Source organism: Calidris pugnax, unplaced genomic scaffold, assembly GCF_001431845.1.
Source record: "Calidris pugnax isolate Ruff unplaced genomic scaffold, ASM143184v1 scaffold18, whole genome shotgun sequence".
Taxonomy (NCBI): Eukaryota; Metazoa; Chordata; class Aves; order Charadriiformes; family Scolopacidae; genus Calidris; species Calidris pugnax.
Genome location: NW_015090812.1, coordinates 6,445,741 through 6,470,850, shown reverse-complemented (window position 1 = coordinate 6,470,850; position 25,110 = coordinate 6,445,741). Strand labels below are relative to the sequence as shown.

The window sequence follows — 25,110 nt, the reverse complement described above, 5'->3', positions numbered from 1 at the left end:
ACTGCATCCTGCCCATGGCTGCAGTAGGGCAATGGGACCAACTGCCCAACACAGGCAGGGCTGCTGCAGGGGCGAGAGGGAGGGTGTGAAGCAGAGGTGTGAATCTCACCATTTAAGAACTTGGTCGTGATCAACAAGTAGAAGCTGCCAACGTCAAGTTGCTCCTCTTTGCCCCACAGTAGCAATCTCTGCCCCCGAGGGCTCAAGCACAGTTGTGTCTGAGCTGTGTTCAGCTTGGGATTTGCTGATGAAAGGACTTTGAGACCAAAAGTTTGTCTACTTTTTCCAACTTTCCAGCTCTCAAATGAAGGTATTACCGCTTTCCACAAACCCTACTTCCTTTGAAAAATCAGGGCATTTCTACTTAAGAGGTTAAATGAGGACTTGCACACAGACTCACAAATATTGACTTACGTAACTTCTCAAGTAAATGTTCGTGGCGTAGCGTGCACCAGTTGGCTGAAGGGCACAGGTGCTCTGCCACTGTCAGAGAAGGTATTAGTAAGTTCTCAGCAACGCAGGGTAGGCTGTTCATCTTTAACTGCAGGGTCACACAAAGCATGAGCAGTTATTTGCTTGCATGAGCAACTTTCTCAGCAACTGGTTATTCAGAGAGGAGCAACCTGGCCCGTGTCCCACTCTCAGAGGCTGCATTCCCCATCATAGCTATCAGGACACTAAATCTGGAAAAACTACACACATTTGAGCCTGCATGCTTGACAGGCCCCTAAATATTTGTGTTGATTCAGTATTTCAAGAGATACACTGATAATCACATAGCTAAATAACAGTTGGCCTTCATTTTTTCTCATTCAGAGAGGACAGAATGAAAAATCATTAGTTTCCTTTTGGCTTCAATAAAAACCAGCGCATTCTCCAAGGCAGCGACCATCCGTTCCATCAATGTTAGCAGAGCACTTACAGCAGCGAGGTCCTGGTCCAGGACTGGGGTTGCTAAGCAATATGGAAATACAAATAATAAACGAGTAACAGCCACCTGCAAAAGATTACACGCTGAATTGTACCTTCCCATGAAAGCTTATGTTTCAAACTTCATCTTGTTTGGATTCAAATTTGCTGAAATTAAATTTAAAAAGGAGGACTGATTATTGTACAGAATGTTTTGAGATATGTAAACACTTCCTTTTCTATTACTGTGATTCACTTTAGGGTTTGTTTTTTCTGAAAGGCATTTAAAGCACGCAGCTCTGCAGAACACAATGGCTGGTTTACTTATTACAGCACAGACTCGAAACTGCGTACATATATTTTTCTGTCAACGCGTATTTGTGATTCCCATATTTAAAAAGTCACTGTTATTCTGTGTACAAATGTGTTGTTAGCATGATTGATGTCAAAACAGTGTTTGCACTCCACATCGGAGGAGACTAAAAGCTGCTCGTAAGAAATCCTCTTTACAGAACAATGCAAACACACCATACTAGGAAATCTCACAGAAGAAACTTCCCCTCAAGGCTACCTCAGATTCATTGTGTCTGCTCTGAGTTTGGGCAATACGGTTGCTACTGTGCAGCCTTTAAGAAGGCAGATTCTTTCTCTGTAGGCTTTGTTTGTAACCCGTTGGAAAGGTTCCCGTTGACTTTAATAGGCATACAGTGCTGCTCTCACCACATCCCACGAGAAGGGCCAGTTGCACAGAACATGCAGAGATGAGGAAATGCAACAAGGTCTGTCAGATTTGGGGCTTCAGGAGTAGATCATGCCATTGGAATTTGAACCAGATAGCCAAAAAGAAAATACACTTTTTTATTTAGGTTTGTGTTGCCCTCGCACCTGTGAACAAGCACAGGTGTGCAACTATTTATAATAGGAAACTCCTGCAAACAAAGCTAATTTGGGGTCATTCTGGCTTCAGGTGAAATGGTGGGAAAAGGGGAAAAAAAAAACCCACCTTTTTTCCAGTAGGATCCCGACACATAATTCACTCTAACTCTGGGCATCCTCCTCGCCCACTCCTGCTCTTACCATGTGTCGGGAGCCACAGTAACCCTCTGTGTGTGCACTTCCACAACAAAGTCCTGAAGTGGTTTGACTTTTATTGGCTTGCAGAGAAGAGGTTTAAGCTTGCACTTACTGTAGACCAAATGGTCTCATAATGGAAACCGTTATGAAAAACTACAAATTGCCAAGCTGCAGCAATTCAATTGCAAATTTGAATCTTTGTTATCAAAATATTACCCTGCCTAGGGATAAAGACTCTTCTCAACCTTTGTACACCACTGGGGTAGTCTTACCCTGCACCCAAAACAAAGAAAAAAAGGTAATTTGTACAATTGTTTTAATTTCTTTTCTTTCTTTTAAGTTAATAAGCTTACAATCGGGGTGCTTTCTCCCTGGCTCAGAGGTAGGAGGGTGGTTTCAGAGGACGGACGGGTAAAGCCATGTGCAAATCCAGAAGTGGCAGCTTCTGTGGAAACCTATGTTTTGGATTCTGGAGATATGAAGCAAGTCAAGGCGGTGCTGAGGCAGCAGAGGAAATTATGCTAATCTGAACTACAAGGGAGGTGCCATGTTACACAGTTGGATGTGAAGCCTCGTATTCGTTGTTCATGAACACACTCCCTGTAACTTGGTTACTGGGGAGATTTCACTCTGCATTATTAGTTAAGCTCACAATCACTTCATGCTTTGAGATTAATCTGCACAATAAACACAACAATGACAAACAGAATTGGGGGCATCAGGGAGAAACATGGATATTTGTTTTGGTTTTTTTCTTTTTCAGAGATACTATGCGTGCAGCTCGAGAGTTGGAAAGTTTCAAATGAATCTTGCGAAAAGTCCTCAAGATAAGTGCTATGGAAACAGCAAATACAGATGAGTGTGACACTACGTACTATCAGCTCACCTGAGTTATTCATCTTTAATAACTACATATATTAAACAATGTTGAAGCTCAGCCTGGTATTGTAACAGAACCCAGGAAAAGTACACATATGGTAGCCCAAGCATATCCGTCAAATATATCCAGACTTCACTTTCCAAAGCCACCCAAGAGCTTTGAAAACTCAGTTCCCATTAAATTTACCTGCCAGATGGACTTCCACATCCCGGCCTCAAGTTTGCACTGACATATACCACATTCTCTAAGAGCCTTTGGATAGTCTCCTGATAAAAAGTATACAGCTTTACTTGACTTTTAGAGCAGAGGACTTGGGATTATGTCATCAGTGCTCATTTCTGACTCAAGGCGTGAGGCTGAACAAGTCACCAGCTCCCTGTTTCTGATCATTATCAGTCATTTCACAGAAGCACAGAATATTCATGGTTGGAAGGGACCTTTGAGATCATCGAGTCCAACCACAAAACATATAAAAAAAAAAATAATCAAAAAAACCCCCCCACAAACCAACACACACACACCCCCAGCCACCCACAGACAGGGGGCTACTGTTAGGAAAACTACCTGCCCCACTGCGACAATCTGAGGCTCCATTAAATGTTTACAGTTTTAGAAAAGGTACAAATCTACATAAAAACAAAGATAGTTTCCATATAAGCACTGGTTAAGCATAAGCTCTAGAGACACCTACTAATGGCTCCATACTGGAAGGTAGCATCAGTGTGATGCTGCAGCAAAGAAATATCAGACGGGAAGAAAAGATCCCTCAAGATGACTTTCAGAAGCGGAATAACGAAGGTGAGATTAAGTTTGACAGCCTAAATACAAGTTCCTACAGACTGATAGGAAGTCTGGTATACATTAGGAACTCAAAGGAAGGATAACAACCTCAGCAGAGCCATTGATTACTGCTGAATTATGAGCGCTCAGCATGACAAAGCCATGAAAGCGCAGCGGATATTTCTAGAGAAAGGCATTTCTAAAAAGATAATGTCACTGTATAACGTACTGTTACCACCCCAGATAAAATTCAATACAAAGCATCACTGATGAAGAAAGATCAGACAAGTATAGAAGAAGCTGACTAGGATAAGAGCAGATGAATAGGTGAGCACATCTCCCAAGCGAAATTCAAAAGACAGTTCGGTCTAGCAAAGGTAGAGCACGTATGATCTCTCATGAACTCTTCAGAGACAGAAAAAAGCAGCTAAAACTTGTCAGCAACATTTGCTCAAAACAAATAGACATGCACTGCTAATGAGTTAATTCAAACGGGAAGCCAGGTGGGTGGGGGAGGGAAATAATCAAGTGCTGAAGAACACGGCTTACTTACCTTTACGTGTAGAAAGAGCAAAATAGGAAGTGATGCACCAGTGTAACACAGGCCTTTGGCAGTACGGGTCCAGTAAATTCAATCCTATGTGGCGAAGTCCAACAGCAGGTCCATACACCTTCCCTACTACAGAACGATGGAACAGGCATCCCTGGAGAAGAACGCTATACTTCCCAAAATGAGTAAGTTGATCTTACGTTGTATAAATTTTTCCTTTCTATAACAGACTGTAGTATTTACTTTAATCCACCCTAAATATCATCTTATTCCTCCATTAATTTAAGCCTTCCAAATCAAACTGAATTACCTGACACATTGATACACTTGTCTTTTATTTGACCTGCAGCAATGCAATTCAAGCTACAGCTGGAATCGTTACTTCACGGTTTATTCCCTCTTTCAAGAGAAAAAATACATATATATTATGATGTATGAATTTCTGATTTTATAAAGTGCTTGTGCTCTATTTAATACATCCTTCCCTGGCTTTCAGTGTAATAACACATCCCGTATCCATAATGCTCAAGACAGCCCTCACATTTTCTACCATCTTCTTTAATGCAGAAAATTAGTTTGTATCCTTCTACAGGCAAAATAACTCCAGATGAATTTAAGGACACAAGAAAGAGATTGGCACATAGCTTACAGCACTGGGAGACAGCTAAGGATTAGCAACAACAGGACTTTCTGTCCTGAGCTCAGACTCCACTAACCAGCGCCGAGGGATTCATGGTTCTGCAAGGATGTAGGTCATGCCAGAGGGGACACACAAAGTCCTGCAGGAGCCTGGAGGCAATTAAAAGCCATGATGCAGCTGAGCATCACCACAGGCAGTGAAGAGGGACTTCCCCTGAGACCTGAAATCGCAGGGAAGAACCATCTATTCATCTTCCATGGCTCTGACAAGAAGGAATGACTTGGTTATAAAGCCTTTAAAATACAATGAGTCACTTCCCAAAAGAGATCACTTGTTACTGAAATATTGTTTAAGTATTTAATAAAGAGAAAACCTGTGAATAACAAATATGAATTCCTTTAATCATACTGCATCTGATTCTTCCAGAAATTACATTTGGAGTACCTGACAGTACAAATAGGTAATTCTGATACGCACAGTAGAGGTAATACTGGCCAACAAGACATCCTTCTGCTGAAAAAGCTCCACTAAAGTTTATTTCCCAGACCAGGGAAGAGTTTAATTCTTAGCCAGCCACAAAAGATCCCCAAATTTTGCAAAAACTGCCTGTATATTCCTTGTTCAAGGAGAAGCAAGTGTTATGCAGAGTCACTGAGGAGTGGGCTAAGAGGAACTTCTCACAAAGTTACCATCCAGGAGAACCCCATCCACAAGTGATGGGGAAGCAGGGAGACCACAAGAGCAACTTCTTCACCACCCGTAACCCTGCAAAATATCATCAAGGCCTTGCCCAGAGTATTTAATAATACTGCAGCACTGGGATGGGATCATAAGCGAATCAACTGGTTTCTGCCCTCGGTATTACAACATGTACTCAAACTGCTCTGAACTTACCCCTCCCATCATTAAGCTTCTAGTTAGTTAAAACCAACAGAGCCCCTCCCAAATCATGTGGAATAGTGCCAACTTTGGTCGCCCCCAGAGAGGGAGGAAGCCCGGATTACACAGAACATTACAAGTTATTTTTTTCTTGAGCTCATCAAACGAGGGTCATCATTTCAACTGGATCAGTTTAACGTTGCTGTGCTGTGCATTATCTGCAAATGAAATTTGGATGAACCAGCATGTGAGCTTTAAATTGGCAGAGATATTAATTTCAAATCAATAGGAAATATAAAAATATCAATAGGCATTTAAGAGTGAAACATTCATTACTTTTGAAAAGGTGCAGTACACAAATTTCCTCTGTACTGTGCCTTTACAAATAGAAATAAGCCAATACCATGATTTTATAACATTTATAAATGAGTAAGTTAATTAACAGGGAATCTTCAGAGAGACGGTGAAGGAAATTTAGAAGAACCTTGTCTGACACTATTTGAAATTCTCAAAGGAAAGGACTTCTTAAAAAAAGATTAATTACAAGTTTTTTTGCTTAACATTGATAAAATTTCTGTTTACATATTTAAGCCAGGTTTGACCTTCAAAATTCTAGCAAAGAACAACTTTCGTTAAACCATCTCAGTGGAGGAAGTTGGCAGTTCCTCATCTTGTCTCTGAGGTTAACTGAGAATATTAATTATTTAGCAGGGATGGTCAAACAAAATATGTGCAAGTCCTATCCAAAGCAACCTTTAATTTATCAAAGTAGACACAGCACAGGTTGATGTATAGCAAGCTCTTCTCCTGTCAGGTCTGATTCCTTTCATAAAGGAAACTCCAGAATCAGAGAGACTCCAGAACAAAATTGTTCCACAAAAGATGCTGTCTCTCCCTAAGGACACCCTCCCTTCATTCTGAGCACGTAGAACAGCACAACGATAGAAGCTCTTCACTTCATTCTTTGGCAATGCACAGATACCATCAACCAAGAAAACTCCTTAACTATCTTGGAGATGGCACAAAATTTAACAATAGTAAAATGACTGCAGCTTCCCATTTCTAAGTTTTATTATTTCAGTGTTCTCATTTCTGTGAAATTCTGCTCACCTGTTGCTCTTAGCAGCTCGGTTCAACACCATCACCCACCTGCCTACGATTACACGAATGAGCAGTTTGGCAAGAAGGGAGAACAAGCTCTGTCTCGTCGTCGGCACACCTATAGTACTAAGTCAAAGAGGAAAGCATATTACAGATAAATACTCATTTGCAGAACAGTATTTTCACAACAGCTATAGTTAATAGGACAGTAAAAAGAGAATTACACTAGGACATCAAATAAATATAACTTTCTTCTACAGAGGCACAAAATGAAATGACAATTATTGCGTATGATGTTCTAACACAAAGTGACATGTGTCCTAAAATATGAGATTTTATCACATTTACTGACACGGTATTTAAGAGAATATCAAGGACTCCTCTATAGAAAGTATTTCCATAAAACTAAAATGAATTTTGGTAGACATAAAGGAAAAATGTTACAAAACCAAGTCGTGACCTAGAAAGCATGTGGTAATGGAAGACTGAAGACACCCAGTTTATTGAGATGTCCATAACGTGGAGAAATATTGAGGCAAGAAACTATTAAGAAAGACAAATCAAGAACCAGGAATTAGAAGTTAAGCCTGAAAAATTCACAGAGAAATAAGGCACAAGTTGAGGAGCAAGGGTAGTTACCTACTGGAATAAACTACTAAAGGAAAAGATGGATTTAACACTTCGATGCTTTTTCAAGACCTGCTTGTTTTTCTAAGTAACACGCTGTGGTCCAGCCAAGGTTTCTCTTCAAAGGAGCAACCAAGCAAAGCTTTCTGACATGTTCTGCAGGGGACCACACCATTTCATTGAATGACCCAACAGCAGACACACCACAGCCTGCAGACTCTACACCCACCTTTAGGCATGTAACTGGACAGCTAAGAACATCCTTCTTGAGAACTGTACTTAGATCACAGAATTTTGGAACAGCTTGCTCTTTCCAAGATCAACAAGTGGCTGGTTTTCATACAGTAAATGGAAAAATGGACTCCCAGAAGGCAATTTAAAGTCATAAATCAGTACGATCTGTCAAAGTGCCTAATGCTTGCCATTGCTCATCCGATGGAAATGACAATTCAAACTTAGGCATCATAATTAGGTGGGAAACTTCCAGGCCACTGAGCCTCTGAAAAATCAGGGGATCCTCTGTTTTGAGAAATGAACGTTTTTAAGAGACACTGGTGAAAGACCTGCTTATTCCATCTTACCTCTTTGAGACCTTCAGACAAAAATAAATTTTTCTTTGCTGCAACCTATGCTTCAGCACAGCAAGGAAAAAAAAAAAAAAGGAAAAAAAAAAAAAAGGGAAAATGCTGCTATGTGAAGTCCCTGAACTGCAAAGTCTGCCTTACGGTGACAGCAGCACTACCAGATCTCCTAAGGAAATGTTCTAGCTTTGTGTCACTTATCTCCAAGAATAACAAGCAGGTATTTCACTTCAGAACCCTGCTGTCAACTTGCAAGGCAGGAATTGGGAAACACTTCCATCTCCTTACCTTTAAGGCAAGCGCAGAAGATTGCCTCCCCCTTGCAGAAGGAACAGAAATGAAGACCAGGAAAACAGACAGGGCTGGCTAACATCAGGAAAATTATCAATTTGTGGATTTACATGGCATAGGCAGATTTATACAGAATAACAGTACATTACATCTGTAAACACACAGCTGTGTAACTGCACTAGATAGAGGTCCCTGGGCTGCAGAAGAAAACGCTGATTATTCCACTTGTTAAAGGTTAAATTCTTGGCACATAAGAGTGATTGGACTTTTATTAATTAATAAAACTTCTCACTGATTGAAGCCTTAAATGCCAGTCAAACTGCTTGAGATTTTGTTATTTGGCTACTGACTTAATCTAAATTGCATGTATTAAGTCTCTGTGGGAAGGTGAAAAGGCCTATGTGACATCTCCACAACCTGTTCCTTGGCTCCCTGTACCATCAGACATAGGGTCCTCCCACGCATTTGGCAGCTGCTGAGTGGATCTCAGTTACTTTTTTAAGCTTAGGAAAGCCACAGAGTGGAAGTTGCACATATTTGCCAATGTGGCAATAAACAACCTTTGTTGGATGAGTTGCCTTTAGGAGACTATCCCTAAAGAAAAGACACCCTCTAGGTTGTCCTACCTTACCCTACCCAGGAGGGTAGTTCCTTGCACTGTGCTCCAAAGGAGAGGTGATGCTGCCCTATCACCTTCACCCCTCCTTAGCCCCAGGTTTAACATCCTCAGTCACTTATTCCTGTAAGGAAATACAGTCAAATGCAGGACTTGCACAGTGTACATCGGTCCTAGAAGGATGAAAGTGTCCTTGCAACCACAAAGAAACCAGCAAGTGTCAAAGCATTTTAATATGCAACGCAAGAGAAAAATGTAAAATCCTACTTTCGGGAGTTTTAGCTTTTCATAATCTAAGACTCTTCAAGAAATGGAAACACAGAACATTAACTTGGGAGACAAGTGCTTTGGCCCATCCACCTCCAATCCTGCTTATGTTGAGAATTATTCTTTAAAGGCACCTCCATAAATCCTGGAGAGGACTCTATACAGTAAGGGAAGACCATGGTGCATCTGCCTCACAGATGCAAAATGCCCAAATGGACTATTTTCAAGTATCAGTGGGCTGATATCCCAACTTAAACACAGAGAAAGATGTCTCCCATTAAGCTTCTATTCCGCTAATACAAGAAAAATGGAAAACACATGAAAATACTTTTTTTTTTTTTTTTTTTTTTTAACTAAACTTATGTACGTAAACATTCAGGAAGACTTTAAAGATATATTTTAGTATAAAAGAAAGAATATGAAACTCTCCCATGTAAGCTTTTTCATTCATCTGAGTCTCAGGTGGAAGAGGCTGGTACCAGTGTGATACAGCACTATCAAGACACATTCCCTCTACTGCTGCCCCAGTACATCCTTCATATTCTGGAGGGTGAACACCAAAGGGTGTGCAGAGCCAATTCTTCTGATAAGCAGCCAATCCCATGAAACCTACAGCCTTCTCCACTCCAAAAGCATGAAAGCTCATTCTAACTATAAACTATAAAACTACACAAGCAACAACAGGCATAATTTCTTATCTTATATTTCACAGGACTTCTAGCAATCGTTATACAGCAATAAAAGCTGTCACTCCCCAGCCTCCCCCTCCCTTGGGTATTCTGTAAGTTTCCTGTGACTCCGGATCACTAAAGACTAAAATTTAATATGAAAGTAGGTAGCCCAATGCATTAAACTTATATACTAATAAAGAGTTTAGTTCCGTTAAGGTTTTACTATCAATAAAGAAGGAACATAAAGTTGCTATTCTGCTAAATGTGGAGGAAATAATTTCCTCCATAGGAAGATGCCTTCTAGTCAGAAGGCATCACAGAGAAAAATCCTTAGGCTTAGAGCTTCTTCCTCTCCTCCCCAGATTCACTTTCACCTCTGTTCTGACCCAGACATAATGCAACTTGTCTGATGTCATAGTTGAGGTATTTTCCTCTTTATGGTAAACAAATGATGTCACAACCACAGGTCTGTGATTTCACGGCAGGACTGAATGAGTGGGTATCCAAGGCACAGAATGAAAGTTATTGTTCAAACATAAACAGCAGAAATAATTGCAAAAGTAAAGCAAATAAATAGCCAAGTAAATTAATTCCGTTTTGAATCACTATTCCTGTTTTCCAAGTCCCAGTGATTCTCTTTTCCCATTTAGGAAGCCTGAGGGGATGAAAAAGTGTCCAAGATGGTGAAATTAAAAATTAGCTACTGAGCATGAAACATGCAATGATTGCACTTCATAACATTTTTATTGCCTCAGTGTTGTATGAATCACTTCACAGTTCCACACTGTTACGATGAAAAAAATAACACCAATAAAGTCTAAGCAATTGATATTATGACTTCATCAATCCGAGACTAAAGGCATGCACAGAATGACAAATATTTTAAAGAATACTGAGAAAACTACCACCTCATTCTGAAGAAGCACAAGTTCCATCTTTGTATCCTTCTGGAGAGAGGCCATTCTCACTGAAAGATGGAATGTTGAAATAACCCTCAGCACAGCTCCATGTGACACAACCTCGCTTTCCCTTTCAAAAAACAGCAAAATTTGGGTTGCTCAAGAGTTATGAATGCAGCTGACACGCAGCGAGACTACAGCTAATACAAGATGTTCCTAATTCAAAACATTCTCACTCCTTTGAGGTTTTGCAGCAAGACACTATTAAACAGTAACCTGCCCTTTATTTTTTAAAAGTCTACAGATTCTGGAAATACGAAGTTGAAATATCTTTACAACTTCACTAAATCCAAAGAAGTTCTACTTGCTACTTAAAACTTCCAAGAGGACAATAAGCTTAAGACAACAAAGCAGCACCTTCATAATCTATTGGATACAGCATCAAAGGTTGGGTGCAAAGAAGTGACCTCCCACAGGGAGATCGTACCTTCTTTTGACAGTCATGTTCAATTGTGAACCAAACACAACCCTAAATTCCTTCTGCTCATAGTTCAACTTTGACATGACTAAATAAGTATTTTAGTCTGGCTGTATTAAAAAAAAATATAAAATAATCTCCCATTTCTATAAAGCATCACTACATCCAAAAACTGTTCTGTAACAGCAGAACCTAACATACTTTTTTCCCTCTAGCAAATACTAGCTTTCCTTGATTGAGTAGCTAGGCATCTTGACTAAGGTATTAAAATCTCTGGTAGGATTCTTTCCTTTAACATAAAAGCTCATTTCCTTTATAAAATCATTAATAGAAAATAAAGCCCTTTTTGTTCACTCTAATCTTGCTTCCTTGCAAGTGTGCCAGAGGCACTTTAATATGGATCAGGTCGTGAATATCACAAATTACAGTAGCAGTGTGTGCCAACAGAGGATCAGATTATTCGTGTAACAGTAATACCTTCTTCCTTTTTTGATAAAAAAAATAAGTAAACAGTATGCATCGATCTCTCAGGACAAAAAGTCAGTTCCTCTTAAATTTGTTTTTCTGATACTTACAAATCCAGGTTTACAGCGTGGAGTAACGGCACAGCACAAACCTTAGAATGACGAATGAGGAGAATGACAGGGCGTAATAAAACCTACTTCATTTTCTGTCAGAATTCTCTCCTGTTTCACATGATGTACAGGTATGAAGCTAAGCGAGAGCAGGAAAAAGTTAGCAGGCACTATTTTTGCATAACGTTTCCTATGGTAGGTTCATGGCAGATGCATTATGAGCAAAGCAAGACGATGCACGGGCAGGCAAAACTACAGAAGAATTAATGTAGCAACAAGAACATCACTGGCCATAAATGCAGTATAACAAAGTGAAATTAAAATCACAGTTAATTTATACATCAGTATTTCAATGCGGAAAAACGCACCTCATTAAACTTTGTATTTTTCCTTGGGTGATGCTGGACCATGGGACAACTGCAGCCCATTTCCCTACTTGGAACAGACACACAGGAAAGACTTTGTACATAGAGTCTTCATATGGGTTCATGGGGAGGGGAATTATATATATTATTTATACACTCCTGACTCCCATTGCAGAGCCCTCCACACATTGCCTTACAACTACAGCATGTAAAACTGGCTTATTATTAGCAAAAAAACTTATTTCCAGAAATTCAAAGATTTAGTCCAAGTTATAATACAATGAAGAGATATATTATCTTTAACACATCATATTCCTTTACCATAACTCAACAACGCTTCAGGTGACGCTCACATTAAATGCCAGTTGCCCATCCAAAGGACCCAGCATTAGCACCCTGCACAACCCTGCACACTTCAAAGGGAAGTGAACCTTTTTGTGCCAGCCAAATCCTCCTGTTGAACTCTGCTATAAACCACCCAGGCTGAGGGAAACTCCAGGAAGAGATGAATGAAGACTTCCAAGACACCTTCCTCAAAGAGACTACTCAAATTCTTCAGCAATAACAGTAGTAGCAGTAACAGTAACATCTGATGGGACAAGTCTGTCAAGGAGAAGTCTTAGAAAGGTGATGCTGGTTTTGTGGAAAGACTTAGAATCTCTGATTTTTGGGGCCAGGAGGTCTAATTCTAATTAAATTCTAGTCTCCTTTTCCCAGGTTTCATAAAATGATGTCTCAAATAGACTTATCTTCTAAGAAGTGCAGCATGACCTTTCCATTAAAGAATCTGTTAAAATGGAAACACATTAGTACAAAAGCCATAAAAGACTGAAGAAATTATGGGCATTCTCCCCCAAGCTAGTGGATTGCCCCAAAATAACTTGAAAAAAATTCACATATTCACAAAAATTCACAAATCTGCTGGAAAAGTGGGAACTTGCTGTTTAAGTGTTTCTTCAATGTTATCTCTATTTTGTTCTTTAATTAATAAAAGGATACATGCACTGACATTATAAACACTAATTTGCTATTTAGCATCCCAAATTAGGAAGCATAAACATTTATGCACTTCATTAAACACTACCTAAGAACACTTTGAGATTAAGAGGAGACAAGGTAGGTTGTTAAGACGCAATTTCAGAATACACATAAACCACCATAAAAAAAAACCCCAAACCACTCCTCCATTTACTTGCCTCGGCATGAATGCTCCCTGGCTCCATCCTACTGGCACCAGCCCTTGGGAAATGAACCTTGGAAATCAGGGAGATCTGACCCATCTGTGCAACCACACGTGCCAGTTTTAAGGGATGGACTAGGAATGCGGAGACACAAGCAGCGAAAGTGGGACGGAGGGTATACTTGGGATTGGCTCAAGCCAACCATGACATTGCACTTTAGAAAGCACATAAAAAAATACTTATATCCTGAATTAAACCATCATTTAAGCAGGTGTGGGGTACAGGAAGAGACAACGTGGTTTTTCTCTCCATCTCTTCTGAAAGAGGCACTGCAGTTCTGGCTCTCCTCCTCTCCCTTCCCTCTTCCCTCCATCCACCCCAGCCCCTTCAGGAGTCCTTTTTTTGCTCCTTTCAGATTATCTCCGAGCACAGGACACTGAGATGGGTTTAACGTCAGGCCACACCAGGGCTACAGGAAGATGGTAAGAAATGGTAAGTCTTTCAAAACTACAGAAAGCAGAACTTAGAAAAGGAACAAGTGCTGACATTCAGAAACTGCTGCCCTGAGAGGCAGATAATCACATCTGTGCGCGTAAAATAAGCGGAAGGTGAACTAAGATCACTAATGTAACAAAACCTCAAAATTAATCAGCCCAGGCCTCTACAATCCTTATTCTCAAAATTCTTCATGAAGCAAGACTTAAGGCTATTTTCTTTCACTTACAGACAACCAGGTATAATTCAGACCCACAACAAATTATTCCTTATAACTTTGCATCATAAATCTAACTTCATTGTAGAAAATTATTTTTATTTTTGACTCAAATTTGTGCTAAAAGTGTCCATTGTTAAATTATGGACTCAGATGAAATGGTACTTCATTTTCTATCATACATAATCTTACCATAGTGTGGCAATCTTTAATTCATTGAAAATACAAATACACTAAAAGAACAGTAATACGGACATACCGAAGAGCTTTGTACCATAACCAGAAATTTGAAAAGTGCCTTGTTGCCTGAAAAAGAGTTATTTTCAATTTTATATTTTTTAAAAATAAATTATTATGATTTTATAACTAACATCTCTGGGTTCTTTGTTGTTTAGGTGGTTTTTTTTTTAAACTACGACAGCAATGGTGATCCAACTACAAGACAATAAGTGAAAAAGAAGCATTCTTTGTGTGTTTTTGACCAAATATATTGTTCAAGATCAAAACAAAGGTTTATAAAAACAAACGATTAAAATTTCAGTTCAGAAAACACTTTGTAAAATACAATAAAACCCCTTTCAATAGCAGAGTGGATTTTGTACAGTTCTTCCTTCTAAGCAGATGTTTAACGCAGCCTAGATCCACTAACTCCAGTAAAACAAAACGTAGGCAAAAGTGTTCCCAGAATTACAACCTATATACAGAACTGCAGGTAACATACTGCAATTCATTGCAAAAAACCTTTGAAAATTCACTCTTTCATTGCGAGTGGACTTACAATATATCTTACATTATTTAAAAGCAGGTTACACCATAGAAAGGCTTTTGACAGAACTGCTTAAAAAATGAATCAGTTATAGGAGGAGAACGACGCTTCAAGTCAGCTTCTCCCGCCGGCAAAAACGCCACACAAATAAAATAAAAAAACAACACTTAAGTAAAACACTAAGACTTTATTAAAAATCCAAAATTTATTGCAAATTGTACTTTGCACTTTCCCTCCTTTCTTCATTTTTACATGATTTATTGATATCCATGATTTTTTCACAGATGTACTTGTTGACTTTGGAGAGTCTCTGTGCAATTTCAGTTTCATCCACAGTTTCTTGTGCTATTCTATCATATAAACATTCTGGGGAGAAAAGAAAAAAAAAAAAGAAAGAGCCATTAGTACATTTTTAGAAAAGAATATAGCCCTATGTTGGGCTAACTACTCAAGAGACAGCACTGAGTGAGCACTGTGTATATTTGTTGCAAGACAACAGAAGCTTTCATTGATCCATTGGCTATCTTGTTAAAGACAAGATTTTTCACCAGGCTTCAGTCTTTGGCACGGCCAACTTCCAGTTATGCTGTGACTACATTAATAGGCTTTCTATACAGAAACAAGACTAAATCCAACCTTTTACATTATCAACCTTGCTGCCTGACTCTTGTATTTGTCCGTATCTCCACAGCAGATTTAGAACCTTTTCTCAGGTAAATGGTCTCACTAGAACTGCTGTTACCTGCAGTTCCCTGTGAGTCCCTCCTACCATCACACCTTCCAGACAGTAACTGAATGATAATGGTTAGGAAGAGAAGCAGCAACCAGTAGGAGAAGACTTAAACTGATCTATTTTATTTTTTAAATCTGTTCAACACACATTAATGCCTGCATCTTAATGGACACCCTGTTCCTGGGTGCATTTCACTTTTATTAGTAGATTATTCAGGAGGAGAGCCATTTGCTTGCATGTTTGCACAACACGCTTTGTGAACTTCACTGGAATACCAAAAGCAAGGCAACAGTAATATACTGCAAAAGCAATGAGGGCAATGAAAGTTGAGGCAATTCTGCTCCACAAAGTCAGTAGCTCAGTGCCAGGATCCTGCAGAGGTTACTGAAATCAGAGGTGATGCAACACACCCAACTCCTTAGCGACAGGCAGGTTTGGGGTTTTGCTTATTTTCATAACCAGAACAACATATGTTGCTGTGTAGGCTTCCCAGATTGATTAAACAAACTCTGTTCTGCTTTGCCTAGTAATCTATTCCAGTAGCCGTTTATTGCTTCATATATAGAAAGTCATAGAGATTATTGCTTAATTAACATGGTTTATAACATTTCTAATGCATCATATTAAAAAGTTATGAAAATTAAGTACTATGCATGCTTCTTAGTTCATTTTGAAAGCCCTCAGAAGTTTTATAAAAGGTTATTTTGCATTAACAAGGTTTATAACAGTGCTCATGCATCATACTTTTTATAATTTCTTTATTACATACCCCACAGCAGGGATTTTTAGGAAGCTAGAGATATCAGACACATTAAGTGCTAATGCTGTCGTTCAAAAATCTGTTGTAAATAAGTTAGTCTGTGTCAACAGAATGATGAGAACATCTAAAACAATGCAAATTTTATGTTGTAAGATGTACTGGATGTAAAATAAATAAAATTAATCAGCAGGCAGCCTGACAGCCAAAACGCTGATCATCAGTAAACTACGATTTGAAATACAATATCTAAGGAGAGGCATGTAATGAGAACCTGAAGAAACACAGTACGATTGCAGGACATAAACTTGTACTACAATAATCTCAAGGAATACTCCCAGGTTTTGGCAGATACACCTAATAAGATGAACTTCCAGTAAAATACAGGCTGTGTTAGCAGTTTAGCCACCATGTCAAGGAAAAAATCACTTGACGGAACTCATTCATCAGCTGTGATACTTAAAGTCAGCATGACCCAGACAGGTCCATGACCATCACAGCTTTTTCACTTCCATTTCTATGAAGGGCAGTAGAAATAGTAGTGTAGTCATCACATAAGGATGCTGGCTGAGGGGCTCCAAAGAATGATTTGGGGGTTCTGCTTCTTCTTTTGTCTTTTGGCTTTAGAGGAGCATACAGATACACCTTGGTAATTCTGCCTGGACCAAAAATTCAAGTAGACCTCAAAGACAAGGAGCTTTATTTCTATCTGTGATGCCTGATCTAAGTCATTGGCCATGTAAAGTCTAACTTCCTCATGTATCACCATTTATCCACTTGCTACTCATTTTTTTGTTTGTTTTATTTTCTTCTCCATTTCTCCATAACTTCTTATGTGATTACTTTCAGCTTTCCAGGAAACACTGCTGGCATGATGGGGCAAGACCTGCTAACATTGATGCAAATGTGAAGGACACAACAACATGGAAAATCATGGTTACGTGCTACCCAGCTACCACTGATACAGGAGGTCTGTCTGCTGCCACCTAAAATATTGGCCATGGAGTTTGAATGGTTCAAGAGGAGATTGTACAGTCTTGAGTCTAACAAAAAGGTAGTCAAAGACAAGGTGAAATCAACACTGGAAAGAGCAACATGGAAAACCAGGGTGTGGAACAGCCGAATTCAACTGAGGGTTGAGGCTGGAAGCAAAAGTATAACAGAAAACACAGGAAAACAAGGAAACAGGGAAGAGCTGAGTTGCTGGAAAGCGTGAAGGTACGTAAGAGAAGAAAGGGAAGGGCCCCAGCTGCCTCTCACCATGTACCTGTTGGAGTGTACTCATGAACTCACAGTAGTCAAAACAAGGGGAGGTAGAAGGAATCTATCATTTAAATGGCTCGAGCAACACAGGCTGCCCCTGACCAAAGCAGAAGAGGAAATTCTCACACAGGCAACCTTGCCAGCAGCACTGAGGAGCAACAGCCTTCAGAAGGGAAACTAGAAAGCTCTTTGCAATGGGCCAGTGAAAAATAACCCCTTTTTAAGTGTGTGTTTGTAAGTGTGCATCTGGGTAACCAATTCTGCTTCCCATTAGGAGCTGACAAGGGTAGCCACCACCACAGAGTGGATTCCTTACGTGGCCAGCACATCATTACTACATGTTTTAGGATTGCACCAAAACGTCCCAGCCAGAACTAGAAAATCAGTAATGAACAGCTTGCACTTCCACATATGTTCTTAAAACAGATTAGTAAAAAAAAAAAAACAAAAACAAACACCATGTCTTTTACTCATTTCTTACAAACTAAGAAAGATGATAGTACGAAGATAAGTTTCCAGCTTCTCCCCACACAACACAGACACACGCACACACTCAAACAGGAATCACATTTCTTACTTCCAAAACATGGTACTTGCAAGGCAGATTACAACAGCTCTTAGAGAGTTCATAGTTAAGAGCAAATAGCAACTAAGAACAGGAAATACAGACTAATGGAGCTAAATCGGGAGTTTTCTTTCAGCCCTACTGCAATTTAGTACGAACACAAAACCTAAAAATCCAATTTCAGTATGTATTCCATGAGGAACCAACTCAGTTCTGACTTTAAAAAAAAAGCCTGAAATACCAAGAGAGACAGAAATGAATGCAAAACACAAGCAGGATGATACAAAGGGACTGAAATTCACTATTCATTTTAAATAAAGGAGGTGGCCTTCTCTCTCTCAAAGCACTATATATATATGGACTCAGGCTTATAGTAACTGAAAGTGTCGTTGCAATTTTTCCTGCCAGATAGATCAGAGATTTACACTTCCTCTTCCAATTCCAGTTCAAGTGCAACAATTAATTTTTACAATTTCCATTTTCTCCACTTAAAGGTGTAACACTATTCTTTCTCGCCTTTGAAGGAATGCATATTTTTATAGTCACAGCTATAATGGTTTCTGTGCCTCATGCCAGACTTGGTTACATTCTGGATGGAAGACTGTGGCAAAGCTACTCTCAGGCTTGTTAAAAGGAATATATGCATTTTTAAAAAATCACTATGTTATAAATTAATTCCAGAGCAACGTGTTGTTCTCCAGGCTCAGTGTCCTGTCCTGCGAGTGGTTCAAAGTGATGATCTTTCTTCTTGAACCTTACTGAAGTACGACTCTTCAGCTGTGAAGGCCTGCACTGCGCACAGCTATTGCAATGTGCTTTACTTTTCCTGAATACGTATGCGCTTCACAATGCAATAGCAATTTGAATTACAGTTTTTAATCAGTTAATTTTATATGAGCTGAAAAGAAGCATCTTTCAACTCAATGATTAATAGTTAAACTCCAAAGCAGGAAGCAAAAGTTTTCAAATAACCTACCTCTGACAATGCTTAATTTGTGAGGTGAGAGAGGTGGCTTGGGAACGGCATCTTTCTTTTTTTTGGTTGCAACTCCTGTGACACTTCTGTTCTTGAGAACATCTGTTCCCCAAATCATAACCGCTAGATTTTTTGTATACTTTGAATCTCCTTGTGTTACTTGCAGCTGGTGCCATTTCTCCTCATCTACCCAAATTCCACTGCCAAGATGGACCTAGAAGGTAGTAATAATAACAACTTATCTATGGTATGTAGCACACAACAGTATCCAAGTGCTGTAGGAACATTAATATTAGGTACTATAATAACAGTGATTAGGGCTGAACAAATCAATTTTGCCTAATTCTGAAACTTCTCCAACTTTGTGGGTCAGGGAGTTCAATTCAACCTCTTACATAATATAGTTCCTCTTCCTTTTTGTTCTCAATTCTTCTTACTCTCTACTTTTTTGCCCCCACAAAGCCTATCACCTGAAAGACTATATTCAGGAACAGCGACAGAAGAAGGAAAACAGTAAACACATTCAGTATTATAAAGGTATGCACAGCATATAAACCAAGCAGTTGCACCAGCCTAATTGAGGGGTAAGATGAAATACTGTCTTCAGCGTGAAAGCTTCGTGAAAGCCAAAACAGACTTTACCGAAAGCGTATTTCGGAGGCAGTAAAGAGCGAAATACTTCCTAAGTCATATCCTGTGCCTGTTGGTAAAATTCAGCCTGATCGTTTAAAGTAACTAGAAGGGGAGAAGGGATTGAGAGCTACAATTTCAATATAAGGCAAGAGCGTCAGGAAGTTTCATAAACTTCCAATTCTATAATGAAGTTTGCCTATCACGTACGATCAGTCTATCCAGGCGAATACTGTTTTGTGGTAAAGCAATGACCCATTGCTGAAACATCATAAACTTTCCATTATGCAGACAATGGGGAGCAGAGATATTTCACTGAAGTAGTAAAGCAGAATAATATGGGTACTGGGAAATGCAGTGTGAAGCCATTGTAGAGTCTCCAAAAGGAAGCTGCTCTAGTCTAGTTGTGCTTATTAGTTTTGCTCAACATTGACTATGCTGGCTTGACCCCAAGAGAGCTACCCCATACCTCTACACCAAAATTCCCAGACTTAAGAAGAATGCAGGATGAGAAACTGAATACCATCCTTAGCCTGGCACTATGCATGTCTGAGCTGATAGTCCTGATAACCAGGATGCCGTCAAGCAACAGCAAGGAAAGCAACTCCACTAGCACGGCTATGACATGAATGCAACCAGGACACAAACGCTGGCCCTGTGTAGAACCACAGAGAATACTTTGTACCTTGTATGTCTATGCTCCTAATTCCTGGAGCACAGTGCAGGCACCTGAACTGCCTCAGCACACAAAAAGCTTTGCCCGTGTGGTGATGAACTTCATTCGCTTGGACCCACACTCGTTCATCATCCATGACCAGCTCATGTATGACCCAGCTATCCTAACTACTGATAAGAGCTCACTGCACTGGAAAGGAACAAGATAATTCTGTAAAAGCATAAAATACCAAAAATGCATAGCAATCGGGTTCTTATATCCAAAATTTAGACTTCATGAAATCTGATCAAATGGATGTTCTTTCTGTAACGCTAACAACTGTCATAAAAACTTACTGCCTCCTCACAATTAAAAAAAAATACCCTGCGAACAAAATTCTATGGCAAAACTACATGAGGAGACCTGTTTGCCTTAACTGTTTTTCTTTTAGTTTTTTCATGTTTTTACTCCTTTCGGGTGGCATTACATAAACTGTGCCTGCTACCCATACAGACCTGAACAGTATCACATCAGTCCTATTAAATGCAATGAAAATTGGTCAAAGCTACTGTAAAATTTTATATACCTGTAATTTTACTGCCTGTATTAAACCAAAATCCATTTTTCCTTTAAATGGAAACCTGCTTTAATTATTAATGAGGGCTATAACCCGAAGAATTTTTTTATTACAACAGCATCCTTCAAAAGCAACAAGTTGTTTAAAAACTTAAATAGAAAAATATGAATGGCTTGGCTACCAGCCACCTTATAAAAAACAAATGAAAAGTCTAACTTCCTCAAAGTATAAAACCATGAAGGATGCTGCCTCTCCTCAGAATCTTTGACATTAAAGGGATTCTAAGAAGCTTTTGACAAGCCTACATGGTATTTAGATCTTGTAATGGATGCAAATGAAATAGTAATAAGAACATGAACACCCCTTTTTTCCTTCCTTCTCTTTTGTTGAGCCTCTTCATAATTGCTTAAAAAAAAAAAACCCACACTCTTTTGGTGCTCTCTACATATTTTGTAAGACAACTTCAATCAGAGGGAGCAGTCTGGGCTCAGAAAACAATCACGTTACAGTTATAATACAGTTATTTCTGTTTTGATCTTGAAAAGGTTATCTGTAAAAATGAGTATAAGTCACTTAGAAAATAACCAAGATTAGGAATGTTATGACATGCCAAATTTTGGATATCTGTATTACATTAGTTGCAGAGAGTGCTGTATTTGATCAAAAATCTGATTCTGCTCTGCCAAAATTAGAGTTTGTCTTTGCTAAAGATTTTTTAGTCTCTTAAGATACTATATTATTCATTCGCTTGAAGTTATTTAAAAGAAAACAAGTTATAGCAAATATTTTTAATATTTATGTTACAGACAGATCATGTCTTCTTTGAACGTACTTCATTTATTAAAATAAGTTATCACTGCTATGAAACACCTATGGTAAGAGCAACTACGTGACAGACAGCCACAGACACAGAAATCTTATGTCTCCCTTCTTCTATTTCTAGCACCGTTACGGCAAGGAATTTAATCTGTCCATGTCTCAGTTTACCTCTCTGTAAAACAGGCTCGGTACCGTTTCCTATTACTCCCAAACCTACAGGAAGCTTACTCTGCTCCAGATTCAGAAGCCATTTCCTTCTTGCTGGAAGAGCTGCCCCATGGGCCAGACCCTTGGCTTGATGAAATCAATGGGAACTTTACCCTCAATTTCAGCAAACGCAGGATCAACCTTCAAGCACAACGTAACAGAAACAACAGCAAATTCAAACAATGCTCACCACCGTAACTGCGCTAACATGTGCAATATATCGAAAATGTATCTCAGAAGATGGACTCTTTTTTCTTGCCTTTTTTTTTTTTTAGTTCTTCTTTTCTTTAAATGAATGCCATAGGCTCTTTTTCAGTAACTCTGTTCTCCCTCTGGAGGGGAGAGATTTATCTGCTTTGAAAGAATCCTACTAAGATCAAATCTGACGCCACAAAGGGCAAGATTTCTAAAAAAGTATTTCAACTACTCTTGTGGTGCTTGTCAATAAAGAAGTATTGAAAAAAAAGGCATAAATAAGAAAAATTGAAGAAAATACCCTCCAACGCTGTAAATACGTTATTAGTGGAATCTGAACTGGCTGAAGCCCCAGTAAATAGGTAAACTTAAAGACAGACCAAAATTACAAAAAGGAAGTTAAAGAGATATTAATGTCTGTAAAGACAGAGAAAACTTCAGCAACAGAAGTGCCAAGGAGCTGGCAGATGAAATAAAGGTGCAAGAAAAGCTGCATACAAATACTAAAGGATGTGCCCTATCCCACAGACCTTAAGTGGAAAAAAAGAAGGTAAACCGAACTCTCACAGTAATATATGCTAAGTTTTCATTGCACAAATATACACAAAATATACAAGCAAATGACATATGTTAAACATATTAGGCAAGAAAAGCTATCTGAACCAAATATTTGTCAAACTGCCAAGATTATACTATTTTTCACATACATTTTGTCCTCAACAATTAAGTTGAATTCAACTTCAAGAATGACAGACACTTGTGGAGTCAATCTTGTAATGCACATCTGAAAATGTTATATTTCATGCTACTCCATCAGTAATTCCACTGTATGCCAAAGCTGAAATGGACATTTCCTCCTAAAAGGTTCTCAGCTTATGGTACCAAATGTATATGTATCTTAAGAAACAGGATCTGCACAGGCAATTTGGAAGGACTTTTTTTTTTAAAAAAAAAGAAACACAATGTTCATTTAATGATAATGGCAGCAGCTATAAAAGCAGGTCTTGGTAGCTGAGTGGACAACGTGTCAAACAGCCTGAAGTCTGAAAAACTATCAGTCAGGTTCAGGCAATCTGTAGCTGGATGGTATTTCACCAACTTTTATAAAAGTATCTGCAAAGTAGCACTACATCAGCTCAATTCAGCGGCAACACTATTACCGGATTCAAGTGAGCCAATTTTCATTCCAGGGTTCATAATTACCTACTTGACTCCAATTCAACCAAAACACGAAAGTTTTTCTGCAATAGGACTACAGCACATTGTAACAATTAAGACATTTGAGGGAAAAGTATTTCTTTTAAACAGACTAATGTAAATTTATAATGTCGGTTCCTGACTTTGGTCTATATTTGGTAGTATGTCACCAATTGAAGACTATGCCAATGTGCATATGTACATTTAATAACTATATTCCTTATGTTGCACAGCATTCAATCACTGAGGATAACTTTCTATACTGCTCATATTTGTATAATTTCATCGTTATCCTCAGCATAACAGCATGCCTTTTATAAAAACTGAGGAAGCTTGTATAAGCTGCTACCATGCAAAACCCCCAAGATCATGAAAATTCCACGAGAAAATCACCTGATGGGCATTTACAAATTAGTCATGCTATATTTAATTTAAAATACCTTTCCATTCTCGAGAATATACTTGTCCATTACTGGAACAGGGGCAGGAAAGTACGTTGATGTATTTGCTTCCTCACTGAAGGTCTTCTGTACCTCAGGTTCAGGCTCAATTGTTTCTGGTTTTACTTTTTCAAGCTCAATGGCAGGTCCTAGACAGTTAAGAAAAGAGAGCTGTCTGCTATCCCAGAGAACATAAATCAATCATTTCATCACCCACGGTTAGCACAAAGTAACACATTAGTCATGTTCATTTTAAAGTTAGAAAGAGCCTAAACCAAAATCCTACTTCTGAACACCAGTAAATAAAAGCAGGATAACTAACTCTGCTTTATAAAAATTAAAATGTTTAATTTTAATGTAAACGTTTAATTTTATTCTTAAAGCATATGGACAATTACAGGTATGGGTAAGAATGCTTCAATGCACACTACAGAAATCAGGTTAAAATGACACTAAAATTATAAACCAAAAGCAACAATAGTAACTCTTCAAATAAGAATTACTATATAGTTGCTGAGAAACCTGTGTAATTTACTGCGATAATTACATAAATTATCCATATAGAATTACAAATTTTCTAAAAATTTGAAATCTTTTTAGATATAACAGAGATATATTCAAAATAGTGAGGATCTACAGAAATGCTACAAAGGAAACAGGCTCAGGTTATTTCTGCTAACGTATCATGCAGAGAAAGAGCATCCAAGGTTAAATAAATTAGAATTTTGATTGTCCAATCCATCCAACACACTGGTTTTTATTTTTAATGCAATCAACAAAAATTAAACACAGATTAAACAACAGAATACTACTAAGCATATGTTTGAGGCTTCAAGGGAGGATAATTATTTTGTCAGTCATCAACTGTTCTTTTCCAGACCAAATTTATAAAGCATTCCTAAAAAGACAGAAAAACAAAATAAAATAATTGATGAACTGAATTTCATATTCCATTCATTGCAGCAGTTAGAGCAGAAGTCTAGGAAGAGGCTACGGCCCCCAGCCTATCCTTGTCTCTTGATGTCTGTCTCTGGGCTCACGAGAAGCTCCAGCAGTCACGGCAGTTCCAGGCAGGGACGGTGGTTTGTTAACACAGCAAGGTTGCCAGCTCAGACCCTGGGCACCACGGTCATCAGCCACTTCCAAGAACTATAAGGATAAACTCACCCACTTGTAAGAACTACATTGCACCAGATTGGAGCTGAGAGTGCTGCAGCTCTCTGTAGCCCAACCTTGACATCTTCAACAAATGAC

General features: G+C 38.8%; 2 protein-coding genes across 4 annotated transcripts in view; both read right to left on the bottom strand.

The window, feature by feature from the left end:
• The window catches only part of AGBL4 (ATP/GTP binding protein-like 4), a 961,744-nt gene that overhangs the window by 339,729 nt on the left and 596,905 nt on the right, over positions 1 to 25,110 (bottom strand). The gene's annotated exons all lie outside the window — the stretch shown is intronic.
• BEND5 (BEN domain containing 5) overlaps positions 14,246 to 25,110 on the bottom strand; it is a 32,758-nt gene continuing 21,893 nt past the window's right edge. For all 3 annotated transcript variants that reach the window (XM_014939357.1, XM_014939356.1, XM_014939359.1), the window contains 3 exons: positions 23,857 to 24,005; positions 19,137 to 19,350; positions 14,246 to 15,208 (listed from right to left, as the gene is read on the bottom strand). In XM_014939357.1, coding sequence (XP_014794843.1) covers positions 15,048 to 15,208; positions 19,137 to 19,350; positions 23,857 to 24,005 — 524 coding nt within the window. In that variant the 3' untranslated portion in view covers positions 14,246 to 15,047. The remainder of the gene's footprint in view (positions 15,209 to 19,136; positions 19,351 to 23,856; positions 24,006 to 25,110) is intronic.